The following is a 26,622-nucleotide window of genomic DNA, read 5'->3' on the forward strand; positions in this document are numbered from 1 at the left end:
GCGTCTGTGCTTCGAGGCGGGGGTCACCGTGTCGTCGACCGGGCCGCGACCAAATCAGTGTCTGAGTGTTCTGATAGGTCCATGTAGCGAGCCGCTCTGATATGATTGTCCCTCTCCGAACAAGCTTCTGTGACCTCACAAAGGGATAGGATCGCGATTGGCCAATTGAATGAGTGGCGGCCGGCTGAATGTCCAGGGCACCGGAAAAGTCGGCCAATTACTATAACAGTTAGTATGGTTAGTAAATGACTGGTAGAACAGTAAGTATCATTACTAAATGACTCTGGTGAAACAGTAAGTATCGTTAGTAAATTACTCTGGTAGAACAGTAAGTATCGTTAGTAAATGACTCTGGTAGTACAGTAAGTATCGTTAGTAAATAACTGGTAAAACAGTAAGCACCTTTAATAAATTACTCTGGTAAACCAGTAAGTATCATCAGTAAAATACTCAGTTTAAACAGTAAGTATTTTCAATAAATTACTCTGTTTAAACAGTAAATATCGTTACTAAATTACCCAGTTAAAAACTAAGTATCTTTAGTAAATTACTCTGGTAAAACGGTATAAGTATCGGTGATAATAACTCTGGTAAAACAGTAAGTATCATTAGTTAATTACTTTTGTAAAACATATGGTGAGTAAATTAGTCAGGTAAACATTTACTATTGACAGTAAATTACTCAAACAGATATAAGGCCCAGTAAAACCTTCAGGAATAAAGCGATTCATGTTAAATATTCAATAAGCTTGTTGGTATTCTGCAGTCTGCCAGCAAACATGTTTCATTTGACCTGATGACTAAAAACACTCACTTTCTACCCGAGGCATGTTTGTGTGTGTGAGCGTGTGTGTGTGCGTGTGTGTTTGTGTTTGTGTGTGCGCGGTATGTGTGTGTTTGTTTGGTGTGTTTCATTTGAGATCTGCTGTGATCTAGACATCAAAGCGTTCAAACAGCCAGAAGAGCCTCCCTCTAAAAACCTCTTTTTGTCTTTTTTCATTTTTAAAAACGTCGTAAACTAACCGTTTGATCCCAGCCAGGAAACAAATTCTGCTGCTCATGTAGTAAACTCAAGAACCTGTGTGTGTCTATGTTAATGTGTGTGTGTGTGTGAGTGTGTGTGTGTGTGTGTGTGTGTGTGTGGATGTTAATGTAAGTGTGTGTGTGTGTGTGTGTGTGTGTGTGTGTCTATGTTAATGTGTGTGTGTGTGTGTCTATGTTAATGTGTGTGTGTGTCTATGTTAATGTGTGTGTGAGTGTGTATGTGTGTTTGTGTTTGTGTGAACGTGTACAATTTGTACATGTTTATAGTGTGTGTGCGTATGGGTTTAGTGTGTAGCGAAAACATGTCTTTCCAAAGCTTCATCTTGCCAGACTAAAACATCATATCATCAGACACACACACAGCTTCCGTCCTCATCACCACATCGTTATTTATGACAGATATTTAACGCACTGCGCGGCGTGTTAGCAATGAGCTCCATGGTTCCCCGTGTTCTGTCTTTAGATAACGCTGCTCCGAGAATAATCACACACACATGCAGACACACCCGCGTACATACACCACCAAGGAACACACACAAGAGAACACACACACACACGAACACACGCATACATACATCACCACGGAACACACACAAGAGAACACACACACACACGAACACACGCATGCATACATCACCAAGGAACACACACAAGAGAACACACATACACAAACACACACACACATACACCACCTAGGAACACACACGAAAACACACACACACAGACTAATTTACATATACACACACGCTCATATAGACACACACACACACACACACTAACACAAACACACACACACACAGAGAGGCTACAACCAATGACAAACCTGTTGTTCAGTCTCAAACATTTGTTACCATGGCAACCGAAATTTCACTCGCAATAAAAAAAATTGTCTCACTTTGAATGAAGTCGGAGGCCCTCTGTGTGTGACCCATGGCATTCTGGGTAATGGAGAGAGAGAGAGAGCCTGTGGTTAAGATGCCTTGCACGCCCACCCCGCGGTGCTGGGATCAATAGGGGTCTTTGAGAGAGACAGGGGCCCGTTGTGGCCCCAGCTAGCGCTAACGCTAACAGCTAGCCTGATGCACTCAGTCACAGCCCAGTCATTAGCCTGCTAGCGGGGGGGGTCCGCAGTCTCAGACCCCAGCAGGATGATTGGTTTATCCTCCAGGTGATGTCAGGTGGGCGGGGTTTGTCCGCAGTGTGTGTGCGTGTGTTTTTTTTGTGATTTTTGTATGTGTGTGGGTTTGTTTGTGAGTGTGTTTGTGTGGCTGTCGGTGTTTTTGTGTGTGTGTGTGGGTTTGTTTGTGTGTATGTGTGTGTGTGTGGGGGTGTTTATGTGTGTGTGTGGGTTTGTTTGTGAATCTGTTTGTATGCGTGGGTTCCTGTTTTTGTGTGTGTGTGGGTTAGTTTGTGTGTGAGTGTGTGTGTGGGGGTTAGTTTGTGTGTGTGTAAGAGAGAGAGAGTGGGCGATTGTTCGATTTTTGGTGCGTGCGTTTCTTCAGTGTGTTTTTGTCTGTCTGTGAGTGTGTGTGTCTGTGTGCTTGAGATTGTGCGTGCATTAGTGAGTGTGTGTTCATCTCCAGACATGTGTTTGTATGTATGTGTGTGGGGGGGGGGGGGTATCTTCAATGTGCGTGTTTGTGTGTTAATCTTCAATGTTTGTGTGTGTGTGTCCTTGTGTAAGTGTGTATTTTCAGTGTCTGTGTGTATCTTCAGTGTGTGTATGTGGTGTGTGGGTAAATGTCTGTGTGTGTGTGTGTCAGCGGCGGCTGATGGTTTTTAAAGGGAGGGAGGAAGGACTGCGTGCTAGGTTGCCATTGGCCTGCTTGCACTGTTGGTGGCGTAAGGTGGTGTAAGTATGTGAGACTCAAGTTGTCTCACATACAAGACGTATGTGACGATGTTTTGATGAACTACAAAATAGCAGCGAGGGATAATTATGTGATTTAAATTGATACGAATCCACCAGTGGCAGCATTGGACTTTGAAAGCTGGTGGGCAGCATGTCTTGAACTACAAGGGCAGAAGGAAAGGATGCAAAGCCAATTAGTCAAATCAGGCCTACTCTTGATTTGTAAAATTAATTTAAAAATTGGACCTATTTTTGCCTTCAATGACTGAAGCCATTGGTTGTAATTTGGCTACATATTTTCAGCTACAATTGTTTTAAGAAAAATTAAGACACAAGACCAAAAGTGATGCCATTTAAAATGCATCATGCTCTGAATCATTCACTAACATTAATTCCAGGATATCAAACAGAACAGTCAGAGTAACAAACAATTAAAAAAACAACAAGAACATTATTTCACAACTATTTGCATGGGCTGTAAGCCTAACATTGTTTGAGGCAAATGTGGATGCTAATGGATGTTTCAGAATGTTGGTCACGGTGTTAAGCCAATTAAGATTGAGGGACTTCATTTATAGATCAAGTCAATCCTCCTCGCTGTTTTTGTTGCAAAGATATCAGTTACCTGGTCATGACAAACGGGATATTTTGAAAGTGATTTCAGATGTTGCCAACCTTTCAGATGGCTTGGTAAACCACCGGAGGAGTTCATAAAAAAAAAGGGAAGGCTCAGCGCGTTTATTCCGGGACCTTGCCCAACTTCTGGCGGTGGAAACGCCAAAATAAGCGAACCGAGTCGCAGCGCTCGGCCAGAGCCGCACCGTACCGCAAAGAACAGCAGCGCACCGCTCGGTGGAAACGAGGTGACTGAGGGGTTTGTTGGCTCATAGATTTGAGGGGATTACCCCCCCGCCCCCGGGCTGCTCCACAGCCAGGGCTCCTCTGATTGGTTCATAGCGCAGCCAGGGCTCCTCTGATTGGTTCATAGCGAAGCCAGGGCTCCTCTGATTGGTTCATAGCGCAGCCAGGGCTCCTTATTGGTTCATAGCGCAGCCAGGGCTCCTTATTGGTTCATAGCGCAGCCAGGGCTCCTTCTTATTGGTTCATAGCGCAGCCAGGGCTCCTCTTATTGGTTCATAGCGCAGCCAGGGCTCCTCTGATTGGTTCATAGCGCAGCCAGGGCTCCTCTTATTGGTTCATAGCGCAGCCAGGGCTCCTCTTATTGGTTCATAGCGCAGCCAGGGCTCCTTATTGGTTCATAGCGCAGCCAGGGCTCCTTATTGGTTCATAGCGCAGCCAGGGCTCCTCTTATTGGTTCATAGCGCAGCCAGGGCTCCTCTTATTGGTTCATAGCGCAGCCAGGGCTCCTTCTGATTGGTTCATAGCCCAGCCAGGGCTCCTTATTGGTTCATAGCGCAGCCAGGGCTCCTCTTATTGGTTCATAGCGCAGCCAGGGCTCCTTATTGGTTCATAGCGCAGCCAGGGCTCCTCTTATTGGTTCATAGCGCAGCCAGGGCTCCTTATTGGTTCATAGCGCAGCCAGGGCTCCTCTTATTGGTTCATAGCGCAGCCAGGGCTCAGCCTATTTGTGAATAGACGTAGGCGGGATCCAGACCCCTCAGCTAGGCCCACCCACCCAGAGGAGGACTTTCCTCCTCTCTCCCATTGAGCCCCATGTTATTCACCGGCCGCCAGTACTTTAGGGGAAATGAATGGGAGTGAACAGAGGCTGAGGGAGGAACGTCCTCCCTGAAGTAATTGTCAATAGGCGATAGGGGGTGCTAATGTCCCTTTACCCAGGGAAACGACTTCTATATTCAAAGGCTTTAAAGTAGTCATATTTAAGGGCATTAATTCATGACAGTAGCCAGGGCAATCTACATTTTTTATTCTCAACAATGTTAAGGAGGATCTTCCTCCCTGTCCTCACTGGAGAAGCCTCCACTGGTGTGTGTTCATGTGTGTGTGTGTGTGTGTGTGTGTGTGTGTGAGAACGTGTGTGTGTGTTTGTGTGATTGCATGCATGTGTGTGTGTGTGTGTGTGTGTGTTCCTGTGTGTTTTCCTGTGTGTGTGTGTGTTCATGTGTGTGTTCCAGCAGTGTGTGTTCCAGCAGTGATCCAGTGGTTCCTCTCCCCGGACGCCCCGGTGTGTCAGCGGCCCTCTGTCTCCATTAGCAGGATTAATACCTAAGTACAGGTACGTCCAGGTAAAGGCTATCATCAGCCCCCCACCCCTCCCCCGCAGTAAAAACAGGGCTCTCCCGCCCGGATCACACCTTGATTCATCTGATTACCCGCTCAATTGGACTGGCCCATCCCGCCATGCCTGGGAGAACTCCCACGATGCCTTGCAGCGGTTCGCCAGTACAAAAACAACGTCAGAGAGAGAGAGAGAGAGAGGTAATCACACAGTGTGCGGTCTTTGTCGTTCGCCCGAGGCTTTAACTGGCATTACACCCTGGAGATCTTATATTTACAATATGGCGGTAATTAGGGTGTGTGTTTTATGCGGGGGGAAAATAATTAATTAATAATATATGGTATATATTATTATGTGCGTGCGTTGGTAGTTTGTTTGGCGATGTGTCTCGTAAGCAGAACCCCGAGCGCTGATCATTAGCTTCGGCTCGAGCTAGCTAGCTAGCCGCGCGCGGCGGCCATTCATTATTCATTAATATTAAGTTTGTTTTATCTCTCCACCGCTAGGCCAAAGAAGCTCAACGTTTGAATATATTCCACAAATAAAACATCAATTTCAGCGCTAGCGCCATGCCGACCGTGTAAACAAACACATCTGAACGCGACTCAAAGCTTCGTCCGTAGCGCGCGGTCTGCGCTGGGTCCCGCTGCGTGCCGGTTCCATTCCCCTTTCCAAGACCTTCGCAACCCCCCGCCCGCTTTACCCACCCCCCTTGCCCCCACTCGGACGCCCGCGGCTTCACCGAGGAGCGGCCCTATAAAAGCCGACAGTATCGACAGCTCCGGTGATAGCCGCGCCGTTCGGCCCGCGCAGCTGCTGGGATGCATTAGCGCGCGTCTGATGCCTATTGAGCGCGGGTGACACATACAGCTCGCGCCGCGCGGTGAGGAATAGCGTGTGTCAGCGTGCGGGTGCGCTGGGAGAGAGATTTAGACCCCGCGGTGAGCGACGCCCCCCCCCGTACGACGGCTCGGAGCCCTTAACGGCCGACGGACGAACGGGAGACTTCATAACAAATGTGTCAGTCAAGGACGCCAAGACGAGTTTGAATATTCCTGGAGGAGGAGGCGGTACAAACACACACACACACACGTGCACACACACACGCATACACACGTGCACACAGACATTTACACACACACACACACACACACACAGACATTTACTCACACACACACACACACACACACACACGTGCACACAGACATTTACACACACACAAACACACAGACATTTACTCTCACACACACACACACGTGCACACAGACATTTACACACACACTGACGATACACACAGATACTGAAGAAACTAGGGCTGAACGATTAATCGAATTCAAACCGAAAGCGCGATGTTAATGAACGCGATATGCAAATCGCGGAGGCTGCAATTGACTGGAGATCGGTAAGATTTATTTTTCTTTTTCTTTTACAATTCAATAGTTAAATAAAGATGGTCTATCAATTCATCTCACATCGGCCTGGCCTGAAGGAAGCAGCAGTTTATATGACAACTGCTTCCAATGTTGGTCAGACTAAAGAATGATTTATTTCTGGTTTAGTGAATAATACAGAACATATGGAACTTCAAAAAGAAAAATCGAATGTTAAATCGCAATCGCAATGTTGGAAGACATAATCGCAATAAGATTATTTCCCAAAATCGTTCAGCCCTAGAAGAAACACACACAAGCACCACACACGAACACACACACACACACACACACACACAAACACACACACACACACACACACAAACACCAACATAATTTGGAGATTAACATACACACATACACACACACACACACACTGAAGATACACACACATACATATTTATTTATTTGGAGATATTCCTTGAAATATAAAAGGGAGGAGCAGAACAATGAGGATGCGTCACTTTGTTGCTGTGAGGGAATCTTGATCTGCTCTTTAAAACCGTTTGAATTTGAAATTAATTTGATTTGAACTGTTATCAACGGACGCTTTTAAGACTCGAGCGAGGAAGAGGAGGAGGAAGAGGAGCCAGCCGAAGATTAAAGACGAAAACAATAACACTAGTATTACAGTCAGAGTTATCAAACCACGGAGCGTCCTCTCATCGCACTCACCGTCGCTTCGCAAAGCGACCTTTAATAAAACGCCATTTCCCAACACCCTCCCAGCAGCGCGTGTGCCTCACCTCGAACCCTCAGCGCGTGTTTCACCTCTGAGTGCGTGTTGTTTTCCAGGCGGCGGGAAGCTGATGTGATTTAGAGCAATGGAGTCGCGCGCAGCGGGTGTCCCGCGGGCGGAAAGGGGGGCTCCCGCGACCACCCCCACTTCTACCTGTTGTCCCATCGATCGCGCGCCACAGCGTCTCGGGCGTCGGCTCCGCGGGGTGCCGGCGGCGGCAGGGCGATGAGAATCGTGCGCGGGCCTCCGTTCCACCCCGGCGGGAAAGTGATTGTTTTGCACCCGACCCCGCGAGGCGCAGGGTGGGCCGCCGCGCGTGAGGACGGTCGGGTCACTGGGATGAAGACGGGGAGCGGGCGGGCGGATTGGTGGGGGGGGGGGGGGGTCGCAGAATCAACAGAACAAACAGAGCGACGGGGTCGGAGTAAAAGTGTGGGGGGGGCGGGGGGGGGAGATTCTTTAGTTTACGCTGTCCTGAAAACAATCAAACACGCAGACACACGCAGACAAAAAACACCAAGGAAAACACACACACACACACACAAACGCGAAGACAAACACGCATACACACACACCACCAAGGAACACACGCGCACACACACACACGAACACACGATGTGACGCTCTGGTGTGTTTCCCGCGTTCCGTCGTTTTATTCAATGAGTCACAGGGCAGCGATGCTCCTCATCACATCACCTCCGCGAGCGCCCCCCCGTGGGCCCGCCCCCCCGTGGGCCCGCCCCATCGATCCTCTCGTCTTCTCACCTGTTTCGTCCTCCTCCGTGAGGAATGGTCGATTTGGCGGGTGTAACGCCCTGCCGTGTGTACGCGAGAACAGGTTAGAGGCAGTGGAACTAAACTACTGCTAACGACACACGCACTCATACTAACAAAGACACACACACACGCGGGCGCGCGCACACACACACGCACGCACGCACACACACACACGCGCACACGTTAACAGACACACAGACATACACTACCACACACAAGCATACGCACAGACATACACTGACTGACACACACACACATTCGCACACACACAGACACACACGCACACACACACACACACACACACACACACACACACACAAACACAGAATAGCACAAATCAATGCATTTCCGTTCATATGTGTGTGGCGCATTATCTAGTCTACAGGAGAAGAGCGCGCTCTCTTGAACAGGCGCGCTCTCTCGACGAGGCGCGCGCTGTATTAAGCACGTGCCTGCTTTAACGGAGTCCACCTGGGCGGTCTGTGTGCACGCGCAAGTTGCTCTCCATTGGAACGGAGGTGCCGTGAAGACGTAAAAAACATCTGACGTGATCTGAGTCCGGGTCTGTTGACTCCTGACCCCTGACGTCACAGCGGACCGCCTGTCAGGGTGAGGGTGGGGAGGGCCATGTCGTTTGTAAAGAGGACACGTTGGTTGTGTAAAGTCTGCGGCCGTATTTCTGTATTCCTACAGACTCACCAGAGGTCAGTCCTCCTCTGTTCTCACGGACAGTTTGTCGCTCCGCAGTGAACCCACGCGCTGCAACACTGCCATCTGGCGGCCGCTCGGCGCGCAACTCTGCGCCGCATCCCGCGCGCGGAGCTGCCGAAATGAATGACCGCCGTGGAGCCGCAGACACGAGCCACGTTATTCCTAACATCTCTCACCTGGGCCACCGCCGGGGGGCTGTCCGTGGGGGACATTAAATAATAATAACAACACAAAATGATAGTTGTTGGAGAAGCCATTTGTTTATTTATTTCAGGCACAGGCGGGAACCTCCTGATCAGCGTGCTTGTCACATGACGCCGGCGGTTTGTAGTTGATTGTGTAGATTAAGACATCGGCAACACAATCACTAGTCTACTATCAAAGAAAGGTTGGTATTATTGATTCGCCTCGTGATTGGCTGATAGTAAACACGGTCACACATCCCAATTTACCATCACACTCACACGCAGACACATATAAACACACAAACACACACACATACATACATAAACACTTACACAGACACACTCACACACACACACATAAATACACACATATACACAGACACACACACACACACATAAATACACAGACGTACACATACACATATACATTCACATACATAAGCACACACAAACACATAAGCACACACACACACATACACAAACACTCATAAGCGTGCACACGGATACACACACACGCACACACACAACGAATCACTCTCGGCCAGGGGGGAGAGGCGAGGTTCAGGTGACACCGGAGCGGAGAGACGACACCGTGTCCTCATTCTGAAACGTTCCCCGGTAATTTCCTTTCATTTACTTTTCCCCGCCTGCAACAAAACGTTCCCGCCGATTTCAGCTGATGGCGGCGGAACGTGTTTCATTACGGAGCGCCGGTCGGTGTGGTCTCTGTACAGAGCGGTGTGTGACGCAGAAGTCAACAGTTGTTAGGAGAGAATCAGGGGAGTTTGAGGGGCCGTTGTTTTGTGTTGAACCCTGAATTATTCTACAGAATTGATATGTTTAAGTGGGCTGAAACCCTACGGCTCAACGCCTAACTATTACCGAAACTAGTTTTCAGAAGTCGGAAAAGACGGTAAATAATATAGAGATGATGTCTGTGTTTAACGGCCTGGATTGTTCTGATTGTGATTATGAGTTCGCTAGTACTCGGTATATCTGTCTCCCCCCCCCCCCTCTCCTTCTGCCCCCCAAACTCCTTTTCTTCCATCCTCCCTCCCTGTGTTTCTGCGTGCGTGCGTGCGTGTGCGTGTGTGCATATTGTTGTTATCATTGTATTTATTATTTACATGTATTAACGTTTCTTTATTACTGAGTAATTAATAAGGTTTAAGGGCGCGCTAGTTTGCTATTAACGGTGTGTCGTTCAGATCCCTAAATGTATGTGGTTTATTGTCAAATTTCGATATTTAATTAGGGAAGATTAGCTTAGGTGTTAGGTTAGAGATGGTTAGTTTAGGTATTAGGTTAGAGATGGTTAGTTTAGGTGTCAGGTTAGAGATGTTTAACTTGAGACGAGCGATGAAATAAAAGGCCCTGATCATGTCGGTTTCCGTCCACTAGGGGGCAGCAGTGTCCCCTGGTCTGTCCCCGTCATTAAACCCAAGCGAGGAAGAAGCAGACGTCAACAACATCGCAGCGCCAGTCTGTCCGAGGTGTGTAGTCTCTCGCTCCCCATGGCTCTCGTCCATGCGTCCCCTCATGCATTACATTGAAACGTCTTCGTCCGACTACGGGTGTGTTTCGCCGTCCCGTCTGTGGGGTTGAGCGGTCCTGGTCCGGAGACCGTCCGAGGTGCGCAGTAGGTGAACCGTGTCCGGGGGGCGGGGGGGGATTCGGTCGTGTTTCCCTACACATACGCACTGGGCTCTCTAATTAGGGAAACGTCATTCAAGGTCGTTTGTGTATCTAACCTCTTTGTCCCTCTCTGTTTTCCCTGTTTGCCCCCCCCCCCCCCCCCCCCCCCAGTCGTGCAGTGCTGTGAAAACACCCCCCTACGGTCCGGTAAATACGGTATTACGGTAACAGGTTATTACGGTAAAGGGTTATTAGGGGTAACTAGGTCGTTACGGTAGGGTGATCCGGGACGGAGATGGAGACCAGAGCCGTGAAGAACCCGTACCCCGACTACGATGGACACCAGGCGTCCACGCAGTCTCTGTTCGACTCGCAGGGCAAGGTACCGTGTCACCCTCACGTCTCCCATATCTTACCCTCGGTTTGGGGGGAGGAAAAACACATTTCTTCATAGAAAATCCTACGCATTCATACATAATTCACCTCTTTGGTCTCTGGGGATGAGGGGACTCTGACTTTCGTTTTACATTCAATTGTGAGTGCTTTACACTGAAGAAATCACACGTACACATTTGGGAAGGACGATCCTTAAAGGTAATGGATGTATAAAATAAATGCAAGTTGATGCAATGTTGAAATATCAATTGCAGTAGTAATCGACATCTCTGAGAAAAGACCAAAGTGATGGGAGAAGTACTGTGGGTTCTCACAGAGGGGGAGACGCCAGGGCGTTTGGACATGATCGACGTGATGGGGACCCTGCTGAAGGTACCTAACGCGGCCCCCCGCCGATGTCTCCTCCCCCAGCTCACCCCAGAGTTCTCCCAGAGGATCCGGGGGAAGGTGTGCCAGCTGTTGGAGGTGATGGAGGACGGCCTGAAGTCAGCCAACCCCCGCGACTGCACCACCTACACCGGCTGGACCGGTGAGAGGGGTGGTGGGCTGTCACTACGTGTGTGTGTGTGTGTGTGTGTGTGTGTGTGTGTCTCCAGGTATGTGGGTGTGTGTGTGTGTCCAGCTATATGTGTGTGTGTGTGTGTGTCCAGGTGTATGTGTGTGTGTGTGTGTCCAGCTATATGTGTGTGTGTGTGTGTCCAGGTATATGTGTGTGTGTGTGTGTGTCCAGGTATGTGTGTGTGTGTGTGTGTGTGTGTAACCAGGTATCAGTGTGTTCATGTGTGTGTGTGTGTGTGTGCAGGCATCAGTGTGTTAACATGTGTGTGTGTCCAGGCATCAGTATGCAAATGTGTGTGTGTCTGTGTGTGTTTCCAGGCATCAGTGATTTAAAGTGTGTGTGTTTGTGAGTGTGTAAGTGTGTTTTTTAACGTGTAAGTGTGTGTGTGTGTATCTGCATATTGATGTGTGCGTGGGCCCATGCGCCGTTGTGTTAACGTGTGTGTTTCAACGTGTTGATGTGCGTCCAGGCATCGCCCTGCTGTACCTCCACCTCCACGACGTGTTCGGCGACGCCTCCTTCCTGTCCAAGGCGCTGGAGGCCGTGGGGCGGAGCCTGCACACGCTGACGCGGCGCCACGACGTCAGCTTCCTGTGCGGCGACGCCGGGCCGCTGGCCGTGGCGGCGGCCGTCTACCACCGCATGCAGAGGCCGCACGAGATGGAGGAGTGCCTCAGCAGGTAACACGCACTGACACACACACACGCACTGACACACACACACTCACTGTAACACGCACTGACACACACACTGACACACACACACGCACTGACACACACACACTCACTGTAACACGCACTGACACACACACACTCACTGTAACACGCACTGACGCACACATACTCACTGTAACACGCACTGACACACACACACTCACTGTAACACGCACTGACACACACACACTCACTGTAACACGCACTGACACACACACACACGCACTGACACACACACACTCACTGTTACACGCACTGACACACACACACTCACTGTAACACGCACTGACGCACACACACTCACTGTAACACGCACTGACACACACACACTCACTGTAACACGCACTGACACACACACTGACACACACACTCACACTGACACACACACACACACTCACACTGACACACACACACACACTCACACTGACACACACACACAGACACTCACTGACACACACACACACACACACACTCACTGACACACACGCACACTCACTGACACACACACACTCTCACTCACTGACACACACGCACACTCACTGACACACACACACACTCTCACACACTGACACACACACACACTCACTGGCACACACACTGACACACACACACTGACACACACACACACTCACACTGACACACACACGCAGTCACACTGGCACACACACTGACACACACACACACTGACACATACTCACTCACTCACTCACACTGACACACACTCACTCACTTTCACTGACACACACACACACATATTAACACGCATGCCTGGACACACACACACGCAGATCCCTTGACACATGCACATGAGGAGGGAGTGACGGGGGTCTCCCCACCCCAGGCTGCTCCAGCTGCACCCCGGGGTGGTGGCCGGCGCCGGGGGGCTCCCAGACGAGCTGCTGTACGGCCGGGTGGGATACCTCTACGCCCTGGTGTTCATCAACCAGCAGCTGGGCCAGAACCACGTCCCCCTGCAGTACATCCAGCAGGTGGGCCGCCGCCACGGGCCCGCCAGGGGTCCGCGTCAGGCCACAGAGCATGCTAGGGTCTAAGGCATGCTAGGCTACATAGCATGCTAGGGTACATAGCATGCTAGGCCACAGAGCATGCTAGGGTCTATGGCATGCTAGGGTCTAAGGCATGCTAGGCTACATAGCATGCTAGGGTACATAGCATGCTAGGCTACATAGCATGATAGGGTCTATGGCATGCTAGGGTACATAGCATGCTAGGCTACATAGCATGCTAGGCCACAGAGCATGCTAGGGTCTAAGGCATGCTAGGCTACATAGCATGATAGGGTCTATGGCAAGCTAGGGTACATAGCATGCTAGGCTACATAGCATGCTAGGCCACAGATCATGCTAGGGTCTAAGGCATGCTAGGCTACATAGCATGCTAGGGTCTATGGCATGCTAGGGTACATAGCATGCTAGGCTACACAGCATGCTAGGATCTATGGCATGCTAGGGTACATAGCATGCTAGGCTACACAGCATGCTAGGGTCTATGGCATGCTAGGGTACATAGCATGCTAGGCTACATAGCATGCTAGGTACATAGCATGCTAGGCTACATAGCATGCTAGGGTCTATGGCATGTTAGGATACATAGCATGCTAGGGTACATAGTATGCTACGGTAAATGGCATGCTAGGGTACATAGCATGCTAGGGCACATAGCATGCTAGGGTAAATAGTATGCTAGGGTACATAGTATGCTAGCGTAACTGGCATGCTAGCATAACTGGCATGCTAGGGTAACTGGCATGCTGGGCTACATAGCATGCTACGGTAGTAGGTAGCCGCTGGATGTGATACTCACTGGCTAAATGGAAGCTTGTCATCAAGGTTTTTTTTATAGTTTGTCATTGTTGTTGACTCGTCTCCTCAACGACGTCACCTGTACCTGATGTTACCTGTCCTAGATCAGCGAGGCGGTGCTGGCGTCGGGGGAGAATCTGTCCAGAAGCTTCCGCATCCAGGAGCAGAGTCCGCTGATGTACGCCTGGTACCAGGAGCAGTATGTGGGCGCTGCCCACGGCCTGGCGGGCATCTACTACTATCTCATGCAGGTGAGGCCCCCTCGTTAACTCTAATGTCTAGGCCTCAGGTGAGGCCACATCGTTAGGGCTCAGGTGAGTCCACATCGTTAGGGCTCAGGTGAGTCCACATTGTTAGGGCTCAAGTGAGTCCACCTCATTATCGCTCAGGTGAGTCCAACTCATCTCTCAGGTGAGTCCACCTCATTATCTCTCAGGTGAGTCCACCTCATTATCTCTCAGGTGAGTCCAACTCGTTAAGGCTCAGGTGAGGCCACCTCGTTAGGGCTCAGGTGAGTCCACATCGTTAGGGCTCAAGTGAGTCCACCTCGTTATCACTCAGGTGAGTCCAGCTCGTTATCTCTCAGGTGAGTCCACCTCGTTATCTCTCAGGTGAGTCCACCACATTATCTCTCAGGTGAGTCCACCTCATTATCTCTCAGGTGAGTCCAACTCGTTAAGGCTCAGGTGAGGCCACCTCGTTAGGGCTCAGGTGAGTCCACCTTGTTAGCTCTCAGGTGAGTCCACCTTGTTAGCTCTCAGGTGAGTCCACCTCATCTCTCCGGTGAGTCCACCTCGTTATCTCTCAGGTGAGTCCACCTCATTATCTCTCAGGTGAGTCCACCTCATTATCTCTCAGGTGAGTCCAACTCGTTAAGGCTCAGGTGAGGCCACCTCGTTAGGGCTCAGGTGAGTCCACCTCGTTATCCGTATGGCAAGGCCGCCTCGTAAGCTCGTTATTAGCCGGTTACTTCCAAAGCTGGACAAAGTGGTTAGCCTCGTTAGACCCATGTGTTAGCGTCCCAGTCCCGTTGTGTCCCCCCTGTGGTCCACCGTCTCCCCCCTCACCCTCACCCTGTGCCCCCCAGCCGGGCTTCGTGTTGGGGGAGGAGCGGCTCCACTCCCTGGTGCGGCCCAGCGTGGACTACGTGGCGCGGCTGCAGTCCCCGGGGGGGAACTACCCCCCCAGCCTGGGGGAGGACGGCCACCTGCTGGTCCACTGGTGCCACGGGGCCCCGGGAGTCGTCTACATGCTGCTGCAGGCCTACAGGGTAGGAGGGGGAGGAGCTAGGATAGGAGGAGATTGATACTTGAGGATCTAGACATGTGGAGGGAGGCTTGATGACGAACTAGATAGTAGGAGGAGGAGGAGGTGATGGGTATTAGGAGGTGGAGTTCTGGGTATTAGGAGGAGGTGATGGGTATTAGGAGGAGGAGTTTTGGGTATTAGGAGGAGGAGTTCTGGGTATTAGGAGGAGGTGATGGGTATTAGGAGGAGGAGTTCTGGGTATTAGGGGGAGGAGTTCTGGGTATTAGGAGGAGGAGTTCTGGGTATTAGGGGAGGAGTTCTGGGTATTAGGGGGAGGAGTTCTGGGTATTAGGGGGAAGAGTTCTGGGTATTAGGGGGAAGAGTTCTGGGTATTAGGGGGAAGAGTTCTGGGTATTAGGAGGAGGAGTTCTGGGTATTGGGGGAGGAGTTCTGGGTATTAGGAGGAGGAGTTCTGGGTATTAGGGGGAGGAGTTCTGGGTATTGGGGGAGGAGTTCTGGGTATTAGGAGGAGGAGTTCTGGGTATTAGGGGAGGAGTTCTGGGTATTAGGGGGAGGAGTTCTGGGTATTAGGGGGAAGAGTTCTGGGTATTAGGGGGAAGAGTTCTGGGTATTAGGGGGAAGAGTTCTGGGTATTGGGGGAGGAGTTCTGGGTAATAGGAGGAGGAATTCTGGGTATTAGGGGGAGGAGTTCTGGGTATTAGGGGGAGGAGTTCTGGGTATTGGGGGAGGAGTTCTGGGTATTGGGGGAGGAGTTCTGGGTATTAGGAGGAGGAGTTCTGGGTATTAGGGGGAGGAGTTCTGGGTATTAGGAGGAGGTGATGGGTATTAGGAGGAGGAGTTCTGGGTATTAGGGGGAGGAGTTCTGGGTATTAGGGGGAGGAGTTCTGGGTATTAGGAGGAGGAGTTCTGGGTATTAGGAGGAGGAGTTCTGGGTATTAGGAGGAGGAGTTCTGGGTATTAGGGGGAGGAGTTCTGGGTATCTGGTATAAGGAGGCTCAGGTTATCTCCCCCCTCTCCCCCTACTGACGGTGCCCCCCCCCCCAGATGTTCGGGGAGGGCCAGTACCTGTGTGACGCGGTGCGCTGCGGGGAGGTGGTGTGGCGCTGGGGTCTCCTGAAGAAGGGCTACGGTCTGTGCCACGGCACCGCCGGCAACGCCTACACCTTCCTGGCCCTGTACCGGCTGACCCTCGACCCCAAGCACCTCTACAGGGCCTGCATGGTGAGGACACTCTAGATCAGGGGGGCCCAAATTCTTCCCAGTGGAGGGCCAAAATGTAATCGTGGGGAGGCTCGTGGGCCAAAATTTAAAATTTTCTGTATATTTAGTCAAATATGTGGGAGGCGGCTGAACAGGATAGGATAACAACGCCACCCTACCATCAATGTATCACAATGTTATTCTAGGGTCAGGAATGGAAGTGCACCAATAAATAATATTCAATGAGAGCGAGCGCAGATTCCGAGCGCTGATGGCGGAAAACAATAATATATACAGTGGGTAAGGCGCGGGCCAAATAAAATCGGTCGTGGGCCAAGTTTGGCCCGCGGGCCCCAAATTGGGCAGCCCTGATTTAGATCTATAGACCTAGAGATCTAGAGATAAATCTCTAGATATATAGATATATATATATATATATATATATATATATATAACTATATCTGTACTGGCTGACCCTCGACTCAAAGCACCTCTAGCGCTTGCACGGTGATGACACACTCTATATCTATAGATCTATAGATATGTATCTATATCTATATCTGTACCGCCAAGCCCCTCTACAGGGCCTGCATAGTGAGGACACCCACTGTATCTATACTGTCGACAGACACCATATAGATATAGATGTCTGTCCATCTGTCTGGAGGATGAGATCTATATATAGATATAGAAAGATAGATAAACATTTCTTTTTTCATCGTCTGAAGAATAGCATAAATTAAGAATAAGACGCTCTCTCTCTCTCTCTCTCTCTCTCTCTCTCTCTCTCTCTCTCTCTCTCTCTCTCCAGTTTGCAGACTGGTGTATGCGGTATGGAGAGCATGGCTGTAGGACTCCTGACACACCCTTCTCTCTGTTCGAAGGTATAGCTGGACCACGCGTCGCCCCCTAACACTCTGTTGTTCTGTCCGCCTGCTGGATACACCCTGACTCACTGAGCGAGGCTTTTCTCCTCTCCCCTTCCCCCTTTCTATGCTGTTTCAAAACAGTATGAATACAATGCTCTGCAAATGTATCATTACATTCAGCGCGTTTAGCAGACGCTTCTATTCCAAAGCAACTTGCAATAGGTCAATTCCTCAGAAGAAAGAGAAACAACCGTATTTCGCTGTCAGTACAGTAAGGATGTTCATAGAACCAAGTGCCAAGCACTAACTATCACTAGGTTAACCCATTCCCCGTACACAACAGAGATAGCTAGGATAAGACGCTACACGATGCTAACTACTATTTTCAAGTGTAAGGACGTACAACACACAATAAGTGTGTACATTAAGTGTATATTTTATTGTCTCAACATTCTTTTTGCTCTCCCGCACATGTTTCTCACTTCCTGTCCGCAGGCATGGCAGGCACCATCTACTTCCTGGTTGACCTCCTGCAGCCAATGAAATCAAAGTTCCCGGCCTTCGAGGTGTGAGGCTCCGCCCTCTTGCGACCCCCCCCCCCCCCCCCCCCCCTCGCCCACGCCACCGCCCCCACCTCTCCGTGGGGAACAGCACTCGCTGCTTCAAGAGCCGCCGAGACACAGAGCATCACTTCCTGTCGCACACACCAACACTTCCTGTTGCATGCTGCCGCTACTTCCTGTGGTCACGGCGTCCGTCTGCCGTGTGTGTGTGTGTGTGTGTGTGTGTGTTGACGGACGGCACGCGCGCGCACGTGTGTGTGTCACAAGTCTTTGCTGGTGAGTGTCCGCCAGACAAGCGGCCATCTTGGTTATCGGTGATTATTCGGACCGAAAAAATGGTTTTGTCTTTTTCAGCACTTTTTTTGCTTTTGGCCAAATTTATGTTTACGTTTTTTGCTAGTTTGGTCATTTCGATATTTTCTCTGTACTTTGGGAGCGTCCCAATGTGGAAGCGTCCCTCTCGGTGGAAGTGTTGTTGATACGTCATTTTAGATGAATCGGAGCCATGCTTGTGTTTCCTGGCATGCTGTGAACTCAGTGTGGGGTCGGGGACGACAGTATGAGTGTTTTGTTGTGTTTGTTTTGTGTAAATATTGTGTTTCCCTTTTTCCTTTTTTTCATTAGCAGTATTGTAAGCTATGTAATACACTAACAGTTATTATATTATGACAATTATGAAAACGCTTAAAAATGTTAAACTAAACTTTCTTGACAATAAAGATCATAACGTATTCAGCCTTTTTCTGCGGTCACATGTGTACGGGGTAGTTGCGTCGCAGTTCCACCGAGGGGCGCTGCAGGGCCACCGGGTTGCGCTGTAAGGCGGATCAACATTCACTGCAGATGTGAGGATCGAGTTGCAAAGCAGCTAATGACACTAAACCAAACGAAGGATCGGACCTGTCTGGCCTGTAGATGACTGCAGAGATTGGACGTGTCGCCGCTGCAGACACAGAGCCACTGCCGCCCGTAACCATGATCACGGGGGGGAGGAGAAGACGTTAATAGGCTACTGTATTAATAGCCTATTAAAGTCAAGCTATTATATACATTCATTGTTTTAACGTGATTCTGGCGGTCAGCAACATAACGTGGAGACCCGCCGCTCGGGCTGTCGTGGGGGGGGGGAGTGTCTACGGTCCACTAAGGCCCGCCCATAGCGGACCGTAAGGCGCGCCCAAATAAGGAGGACGAGGACCGCGCGGAGAAGCGGCCGGCGACACAATGAGCCCGCGTGCTTTTTAAAGCCTCCTCGTGCAAGTTTACGACGCGGCCGGAGCCAGCTGGGTCCTTGAGGAGGTAAGACACCCCCCCCTCGTCCTACCCCCGCCCACCCCGACCCTTCTTCCAACCGTCCGCTCCTTGCGACCAGTTGGGAGAAACTGAACACCTCCACGAGACTCCCGGGAGCCGAGAGACGGAAATAGAACTCATCTGTCCACGAGCTGGTCTTACAAGATCCTTCTCTCTCTCTCTCTCTCTCTCTCAGCATTTACCCCCCCCCCCCTCTCTCTCTCTCTCTCTCTCTCTCAGCATTTACCCCTCTCTCTCTCTCTCTCTCTCTCCAAGTAGCCTATTAAATGTAAACCACGCTCCTCGCCTCTTAATGAGTGGTCGATCTGGTGTGTGTGTGTGTGTGTGTGTGTGTGTGTGTGTGTGTGTGTGTGTGTGTGTGTGTGTGTGTGTGTGTGTGTGTGTGTGTGTGTGTGAATATCCAGCACCATGGACAGCACCAGTCCACCTCCCGCCCAAACACATCGCCGCGGTCAGGACATCTCCCGGGTGTTATTGTGTAGTTAACGCCTTATGGGCACCATGGTGACGCAGGGGCCCCCTTGCACGCCTACCAAAGGGCCCGCTGTGGCACGGAACTGCGCATGCGAAACAGCATGGATGGGCATTGAGCTCTGAGGGATTTTTTCCCTCGTTCTCCGGAATGTTCCAGAAAGAGCCTGCGTGTTTTGCGCAGGTTGGTCGGGATCACGGCGGTTGTAGGTTCGATTCCCCACGGCAATCTGTTCCGTGTTTCTACATTAAACCAACGGGTGTGTGTGTGTGTGTGTGTGTGTGTGTGTGTGTGTGTGTGTGTGTGTGTGTGTGTGCGCATCATTCCATCGTGCGCGTATTTTTCTCCAGTGCTGATCAGACGTGGTCTGAAGTGGAGGCCTCGCGAGCCTTCTTCCTCGTGGAATAGAATCCCAGTTCGAGCGACTTCTGTCGGCCGTGCGTGTGACGAGTTAAAAATACCTCCTCTCCAACCGAGCCCCCTGCGGCAGCAAGGCGCTCCGAACCCACTGCGCAGACATCCCCAAGAGGAAAGCCCGAATAGCGCATATTCTGCAGCGCTGAACCGCTCCAACGTTCACGCCCGACTCCCCGAGCCCCCATGTGCATTGTACTGTACCCCCCATTGTCCCAGTGCGCGCGCGCGTGCACGCACTGGGGGTCACGGGTCAGAGATCGTCGGGGTGTTTTAAAAGGTTATTAATAGCCCTGTCCCCTTCTAAAGACTCCACGCGCCATCCGGCCACGTCGCCCTCCCCCCCCCCCCCCCCCCCCACGGCCGCTCGCCCTAAGAAAGTTAGACACGCCCCCCTCCATGAGCGTGCGTGACGTCACGGCCGCGGGTTTGATAAGAGTTGGGTCGGAGCGCGGCTCGGGACCACTCTCTCTTGGGACCCCGGCCTTTCTCAGTCTTCTCCGCTCCTAACATCCATCAACTCAACAATGGTGTGTACAACATGGGGTCCGGACTTTATTTGAGTCGTTTGGGAGTTTTGGGGTCTGGGGGGGAGGGGGGCGTAATCTTTGGAGTTGGACTTTTCGGGGTTTGAGGTTTTCCGGTTTGTGGATTTTACGCGTGAGAAAGTTCGAGACTTTATTCGCGCAGTTCAGGATGGATTTGCGTTTCAACCATTCTTACTTTTAGATATTGATCGGGATTGGAGGTTTTCGCTATTGGAGCTTTAGGAATGTATCAAGAGTTAAATGGCTAAAATAAATAGCGTTTTATCATGATTATTATTTGCGTGAATGCACGCGTCGGCCTGTGAGTTAGAGACGTGACTGGGACGTTAGGAAACATCTCATCTCCATCACCTATGTTAGCCGTCAGTCGATGGTTCAACTTCAAAGAATGTTTATTACAATTGTAGATTCATCATCTGTGTTTCCATGTGTGTTTTTGTGTGTGCGCGTGTGTGCGTGCGTGTGTGTGTGTGTGCGTGTGTGTGTCTGTTTGTGTGTGTGTGTGTGTGTGTGTGTGTGTGTGTGTGTGTGTGTGTGTGTGTGTGTGACAGGCCGATCCCGCACCCGCCGCAGAGTTCTCCGCGGACCAGATTGAGGGTAAGTGCATCACTGATGGCGTCATCACACGTGCATTCCCCCCCCCCCCTTACTACCAGCAGCAGACCAACTGTCAATCAAACCCGCGTCACCACTAGAGCGCTTGGCTCCGGTTCCAGCCGGGGATGAAGTCAAGTCCGTTTTAGATCGATCCCTGAAGCAGCGGTCGGTTGTTTAGGCAAAGTTCGCAAACTACTGTTGAGCTTTCTGGTTTAAAGGAGTTTGTTAAAAAAATAACAAACACATACCCATAGTCCTCGTTTGTGACGGAGAGGTGTTTCTTTAAATCACAAAAACTCTGGAGCAGTGGAATCAAAAGAGCGGGAAAATACTTTTTGCTCCGTGAACAGGCTGTAAACCGGGCGTAAACCTGGAGTAAAACAGTAGTAAACCAGGAGTAAACCAGGAGTATGTTTAGGGGACAGTGGGAACATGCGAGGACTTGTACATCTCCTTGTGAGGGATGACAGCTGTCCTGAAGGAAGGCTAATTTAAGACGCCCTCCCTTGCTATTCCTCATGCCCCCCCCCCCCCCCCCCAAGACTTCCAAAACGTCCTTCAGCGTTGTCCGACACTGGTCCACTCCGTGCTAACGCTCATCAGCTAGACACTAATTGACACTAACTCCCGAATTTCCACTTTGGGAATAATTGAGTCACGCCCGACTCGGCTCATAGACTATGCTATCTTTACGGTCGGCCAGAGGATTCGGGACGTCGGCTTCGGCCCGTTTACAGGAACAGACTTTACGTTTCACGATAGTCTGGGGATCTGAAACGCGGACGCCCGTTTTGTGCCGTGTATCGTCGGCGGCCGGTACGCGCGGGGACTCTGTGTACGTTCAGCGCCCCCACCACCCTACATACCGCCAGCTCCCCTTTCTGCTCTCTGATGAGCACCCTGTTTGGCACCCCTCTGATCCGACCCACACACCCTCGCTCCCAAAACACCCACACTCCAAAAAAAGGAGCAGGCTACAGTGTCTGCAGAGCCCGTTATGCAGGGTGGGGGGGTGGGTGTGTGTTTCTCAGCGCTCAGCATTCTTAAGTTGGAGTCCTGGGTCGGGCGGGTCCGGGTGCGTGTGTGTGTGTGTGTGGGGGGGTGGGGTTAGTCTCTCAAGGTGTATCAGTTCCACCCCCCCCCCCCCCCCCGGCTGGGGTCCGGGGGAGGGCTGACAGCTGTTGCCGTGGTAATCACATAAGACCACTGTGATCTGTCCAGAGACACCCCCCCGTCCCCCAGCTGGCTCCGCTCAGAGTCAGCTGTCCTGGCTGGACGGATTCCCGCCATACCGCGACCACAATACACGCCATAGGGGCCCGCCGGATTACATGGGTTGGAATACAGGCCCTGGAATACATACGGTGGGCCGCAGGAGATCCTGTAGGCGCTGCTTCGTCCCAGCCTCACCTGTTCGTCGCTTTGGACCGAGCGTTAAGCTAGAGTTCACCTAGAGCCTGCATAGCCCCCCACCCCACCCGACACTGACTCCCTCACTGTATGTTGTACGTCCTGGCACAAAGTATTACTCAGCATCGTGTAGCGTCTTACCCTAGTTACCTCTGGTGTGTACGGGGAATGGATTAACCTAGGTGTGCTTGGCACTTGGTTCTATGAACATCCCTACTGTACCCACAGAGACATATCGTTGTTTCTCTTTCTTCTGACAAATGGACTTAATGTACGTCGCTTTGGATAAAGGCGTCGGCTAAACGCCCTGAATGTAGGTGTAAATGTAAATGCGATGTCTCCAGGTTTACCCTTTGGGCTGGGGCCGCGCGGTCTGTGGTGATCCGCTGCTTCTTAGCTCCCACTCCGTCAGAACGTAGGAGCTGTCTGCTGGTTCCACTGGTCAGCCACTGGTCAGGGACGACCTCTGACCCCCTCTCCTCCCTCTACCCAGACTTCAAGGAGGCCTTCGGTCTCTTCGACAGAGTCGGTGACAGCCAGGTGGCCTTCAGCCAGGTGGCCGACATCATGCGCGCTCTGGGCCAGAACCCCACCAACAAGGAGGTCAGGACCATCCTGGGAGACCCCTCCTCCGACGGTGAGACACACACACACACACACACGCACGCACACACACACACACACACACACACACACACACACAGATACACACACACACACACACACAAACACATGCGCAAACACACACATACACACAGACATACACATACACACACACACGCACACACACACACGCACGCACAAAGAGATGCGCACACGCAAACACACATGAGCACACACAGGATGGTCTAAAACGTTCGGTAGATCTTCAATTAGGTCTAAGAACATTAGTATAGAGCTCTTCGATCAGGTCTAATAACGTCAGGATAGAGGTCTTTAATAAGGGCCATGTCGTTATGCTAGTGCTCCTTAATAAGGTCGTTCAGACAGAGCTCTTGGATGAGGTGAATAAACGTTCAGACAGAGCTCTTGGATGAGGTGAATAAACGTTCAGACAGAGCTCTTGGATGAGGTCTCTATCAGATGCCTCCACCTGGGTTCTCCGGCGCCCCGGGCTGGCGGTGGAGGACCCAGCCCCAGCTGTGCTCTGACGCCTGGCCGCCTGGCTCCACAGATATGGCCAACAAGAGGATCAACTTCGACGCCTTCCTGCCCATGCTGAAGGTGGTCGACTCGGCGCCCAAGGGAACGTACGACGACTACGTAGAGGGCCTCCGCGTCTTCGACAAGGAGGGCAACGGCACCGTGATGGGAGCTGAGCTGCGCATCGTCCTTTCCACCCTGGGTGAGAAGGGGGGGACACTCATTCCTTCCCCCCATGGGACCTCCATCCATGTACTGTACTTATAAGTTATGCAGAAAGTACAGGATTGTAATATCAACTTCTAACTAAACAATAAAAGTGAGTTGAGGTCTATGTTTATAGACATTTACAGATGATACGTGTACTATATCTAATATACACGTGTTCAGTCATGTGTGTGAATGTAATGTCTGTCGGTGTGTTGTGAGTGTGTGTGTTAATGTGTGGGGGATGTCCTGTGTGTGTGTGTGTGGAGCATTAGTTGAATTGCGTGTTTAGTCCTGTGCGTGTGGTGTGTGTGTGAGTATGTGTGCATGTGTTAATGTGTGTTTATGTGTGTATTAGTGTGTGAGTGTATTAGTGTATGTGTGTTTGTGTTAGTGTGTGACTGACCAGTGTGTGTTAGTGTGTGACTCACCAGTGTGTATTAGTGTGTGTTAGTGTTTGACTGAGCAGTGTGTATTAGTGTGTTAGTATGTGACTGACCAGTGTGTATTAGTGTGTTTGTGTTAGTGTGTATTAGTGTGTGTTAGTGTGTGACTCACCAGTGTGTATAAGTGTGTGTTAGTGTGTGACTGACCAGTGTGTATTAGTGTGTGTTAGTGTGTGTCTGACCCCTGTGCTCACTGGCCCCCCCTGCAGGAGAGAAGATGAGCGAGCCGGAGATTGACGCCCTGATGCAGGGCCAGGAGGACGAGAACGGCAGCGTGCACTACGAGGGTACGTCCGGCCACACGCTATATATGGGCTTTCCTACCTCACGCCATACATGGTCACTTCCGGCTCCGCACCATATATGGTCATTACGTGCTGCACAGCCTATAAGGTGTTTCCAATTGCGAACCATATATGGTCATTACGTGCTTCACAACCTATACGGTGTTTCCAACTGCAAACCATCTATGGTCATTACGTGCTTCACCCCCTATATGGTGTTTCCTGCTGCACACCATATATGGTCTTTACCTGCAGCACACCCTAAATGGTATTTCCTGCTTCACAACATATATGGAAATAACGTGCAGCACACCCTAAATGGTATTTTCTGCTGCACACTATAGATGTTCATTAGGTGCTGTACACCCTAAATTATCTTTTCGGCTGCCCACCATATATGGACACTTCCTGCTACCTGCAGTATATGGTCACTTCCTGTTGCATGTTCTATATGGACAGTTGGTGCTTTACAGTGTGGTCATGTGATTAAGACTAGTCTAGTTCACGCATGGCACGGTCTCAATTTCTTAACATGTCAGTTAAATTAAAACTTTTATAAGATGCACTGACGTTCTGACATGTGGGCTTGTCAGCTAACTGTGCAAGGAGGATTCCTTAGCCAACTGTGTACGCTTGTGTTTCCTTGTACGCTTACTATGTCAACTCGTATTTCATAGCTCTCCTAGCGTGCTAACCGTGTGTGTGTGTGGGTCCTTCCTCCTCAGCTTTCGTCAAGCACATCATGTCTATCTAAGCGGTGGGAGAGGCAGGACCCTGTAGCTCGCTACAGACCGCAGGGCGGCGCCAGACATCTGCGCCGCGTCTAAAGACCAACCAAGGAAAGACAAGGACAATGTACAAGGGATGATGAAGCCAGCCCACTCTTTTCTTTCACTCTTTTCTTTCACTCTTTCGCTATTCTTTTTTTCGTTTTCGTTCTTCTCTTCTCGTCGCTCTGGACGCTCTCCCCCCTCTCCCCCCCCCCCCCCCCCCTCCCTGCCTGGCCTAGCCCCCCTCCCTCCCTCCCTCCCCCTGTGGAGAGGGGGGGTCAGGGTCTCCCCCCCCCCAACCCCCCCCCCCGTCTCGTGGGGTGAGCACCGGGGGCAGGAAGGAAGTGACCGCTCATCAAGTGAGGGTGGCTCTTTCCACGCCACCCACCACCCCCCCCCACCACTGGCCCAGCTACGCCCAAGGCGCTGGAGGTTGAACGCTGAGAGACCCGCAGGCCACACCCGCTAACCCCCTCCTCCTACTGGGAAGTTGTATCGATTGTAAACTGTATAGTTTAAGAATAAACTTTTCCGACAGAACACCCCCCCCCCCCCCCCCTGTCTGACTCTGTGTGGTGTCGTCGTTGTCCCTGCTCTGGCCGGCTTTTCTGATTGGTTAGTCAGGAATGTAAAATGAAAACCATCGTAAAATTCATTAAAACGACATTTTTATATAAGCATACAAATAACGATGCAAAAGTTGTTTCTTTCAGCGAAATATATTATAAATTCTAATTGGTGAGGATAATTCGGTCCTGCCAACCATTGCAAGGAGTTTTTTGATGTATCCCAAAATAACGGCTTTACACAAACGACTTTGAACTAACGGCAGAATTTCACGCCCAAAATAACCCTGTACTCGCGCTACAAATAAACATCTCTTAATCTTACTTAAATGTAGGCTCTCAAATAACGGCTATCAATTGGTCAATTACAATTATTATGCATATCAGCTTCAAGTCATGTTTTTTGCACATTTAATTCCCAGAAGTTGAAGAGTTATATAATCTAAACGTGAGCATATTTGGCTTAGCTTGCCAGCAACTTCCGCC

At 50.7% G+C, this 26,622-nt stretch overlaps 3 protein-coding genes across 12 annotated transcripts in view; all 3 read left to right on the forward strand.

The window, feature by feature from the left end:
* The window catches only part of LOC307074323 (protein NLRC3-like), a 270,634-nt gene that overhangs the window by 193,995 nt on the left and 50,017 nt on the right, over nt 1-26,622 (forward strand). The window lies entirely within an intron of this gene.
* On the forward strand, nt 10,387-18,700 carry lancl1 (LanC antibiotic synthetase component C-like 1 (bacterial)). Of its 3 annotated transcripts, none has more exons than XM_079734444.1 (10): nt 10,387-10,431; nt 10,745-10,955; nt 11,381-11,498; nt 11,998-12,208; nt 13,083-13,230; nt 14,169-14,315; nt 15,152-15,334; nt 16,378-16,554; nt 17,345-17,417; nt 17,898-18,700. In XM_079734444.1, exons 2-10 carry the CDS (start codon nt 10,869-10,871, stop codon nt 17,972-17,974), a joined length of 1,221 nt encoding a protein of 406 aa, XP_079590570.1. In that variant the 5' UTR covers nt 10,387-10,431; nt 10,745-10,868; the 3' UTR covers nt 17,975-18,700. The 3 variants fall into 3 exon arrangements, with proteins under 3 accessions (XP_079590570.1, XP_079590569.1, XP_079590568.1); XM_079734443.1 differs by having other exon boundaries at nt 10,399-10,577; XM_079734442.1 differs by having other exon boundaries at nt 10,399-10,570.
* Nucleotides 20,637-26,036, forward strand: mylz3 (myosin, light polypeptide 3, skeletal muscle). The gene is made up of 6 exons (XM_079734453.1): nt 20,637-20,695; nt 21,265-21,310; nt 23,214-23,357; nt 23,895-24,065; nt 24,726-24,803; nt 25,526-26,036. The coding sequence occupies exons 1-6, from the start codon at nt 20,693-20,695 to the stop codon at nt 25,552-25,554; spliced, it is 471 nt and encodes a 156-aa protein (XP_079590579.1). The 5' UTR covers nt 20,637-20,692; the 3' UTR covers nt 25,555-26,036.

Source organism: Pollachius pollachius, assembly GCF_949987615.1.
Source record: "Pollachius pollachius genome assembly, chromosome: 4".
Taxonomy (NCBI): Eukaryota; Metazoa; Chordata; class Actinopteri; order Gadiformes; family Gadidae; genus Pollachius; species Pollachius pollachius.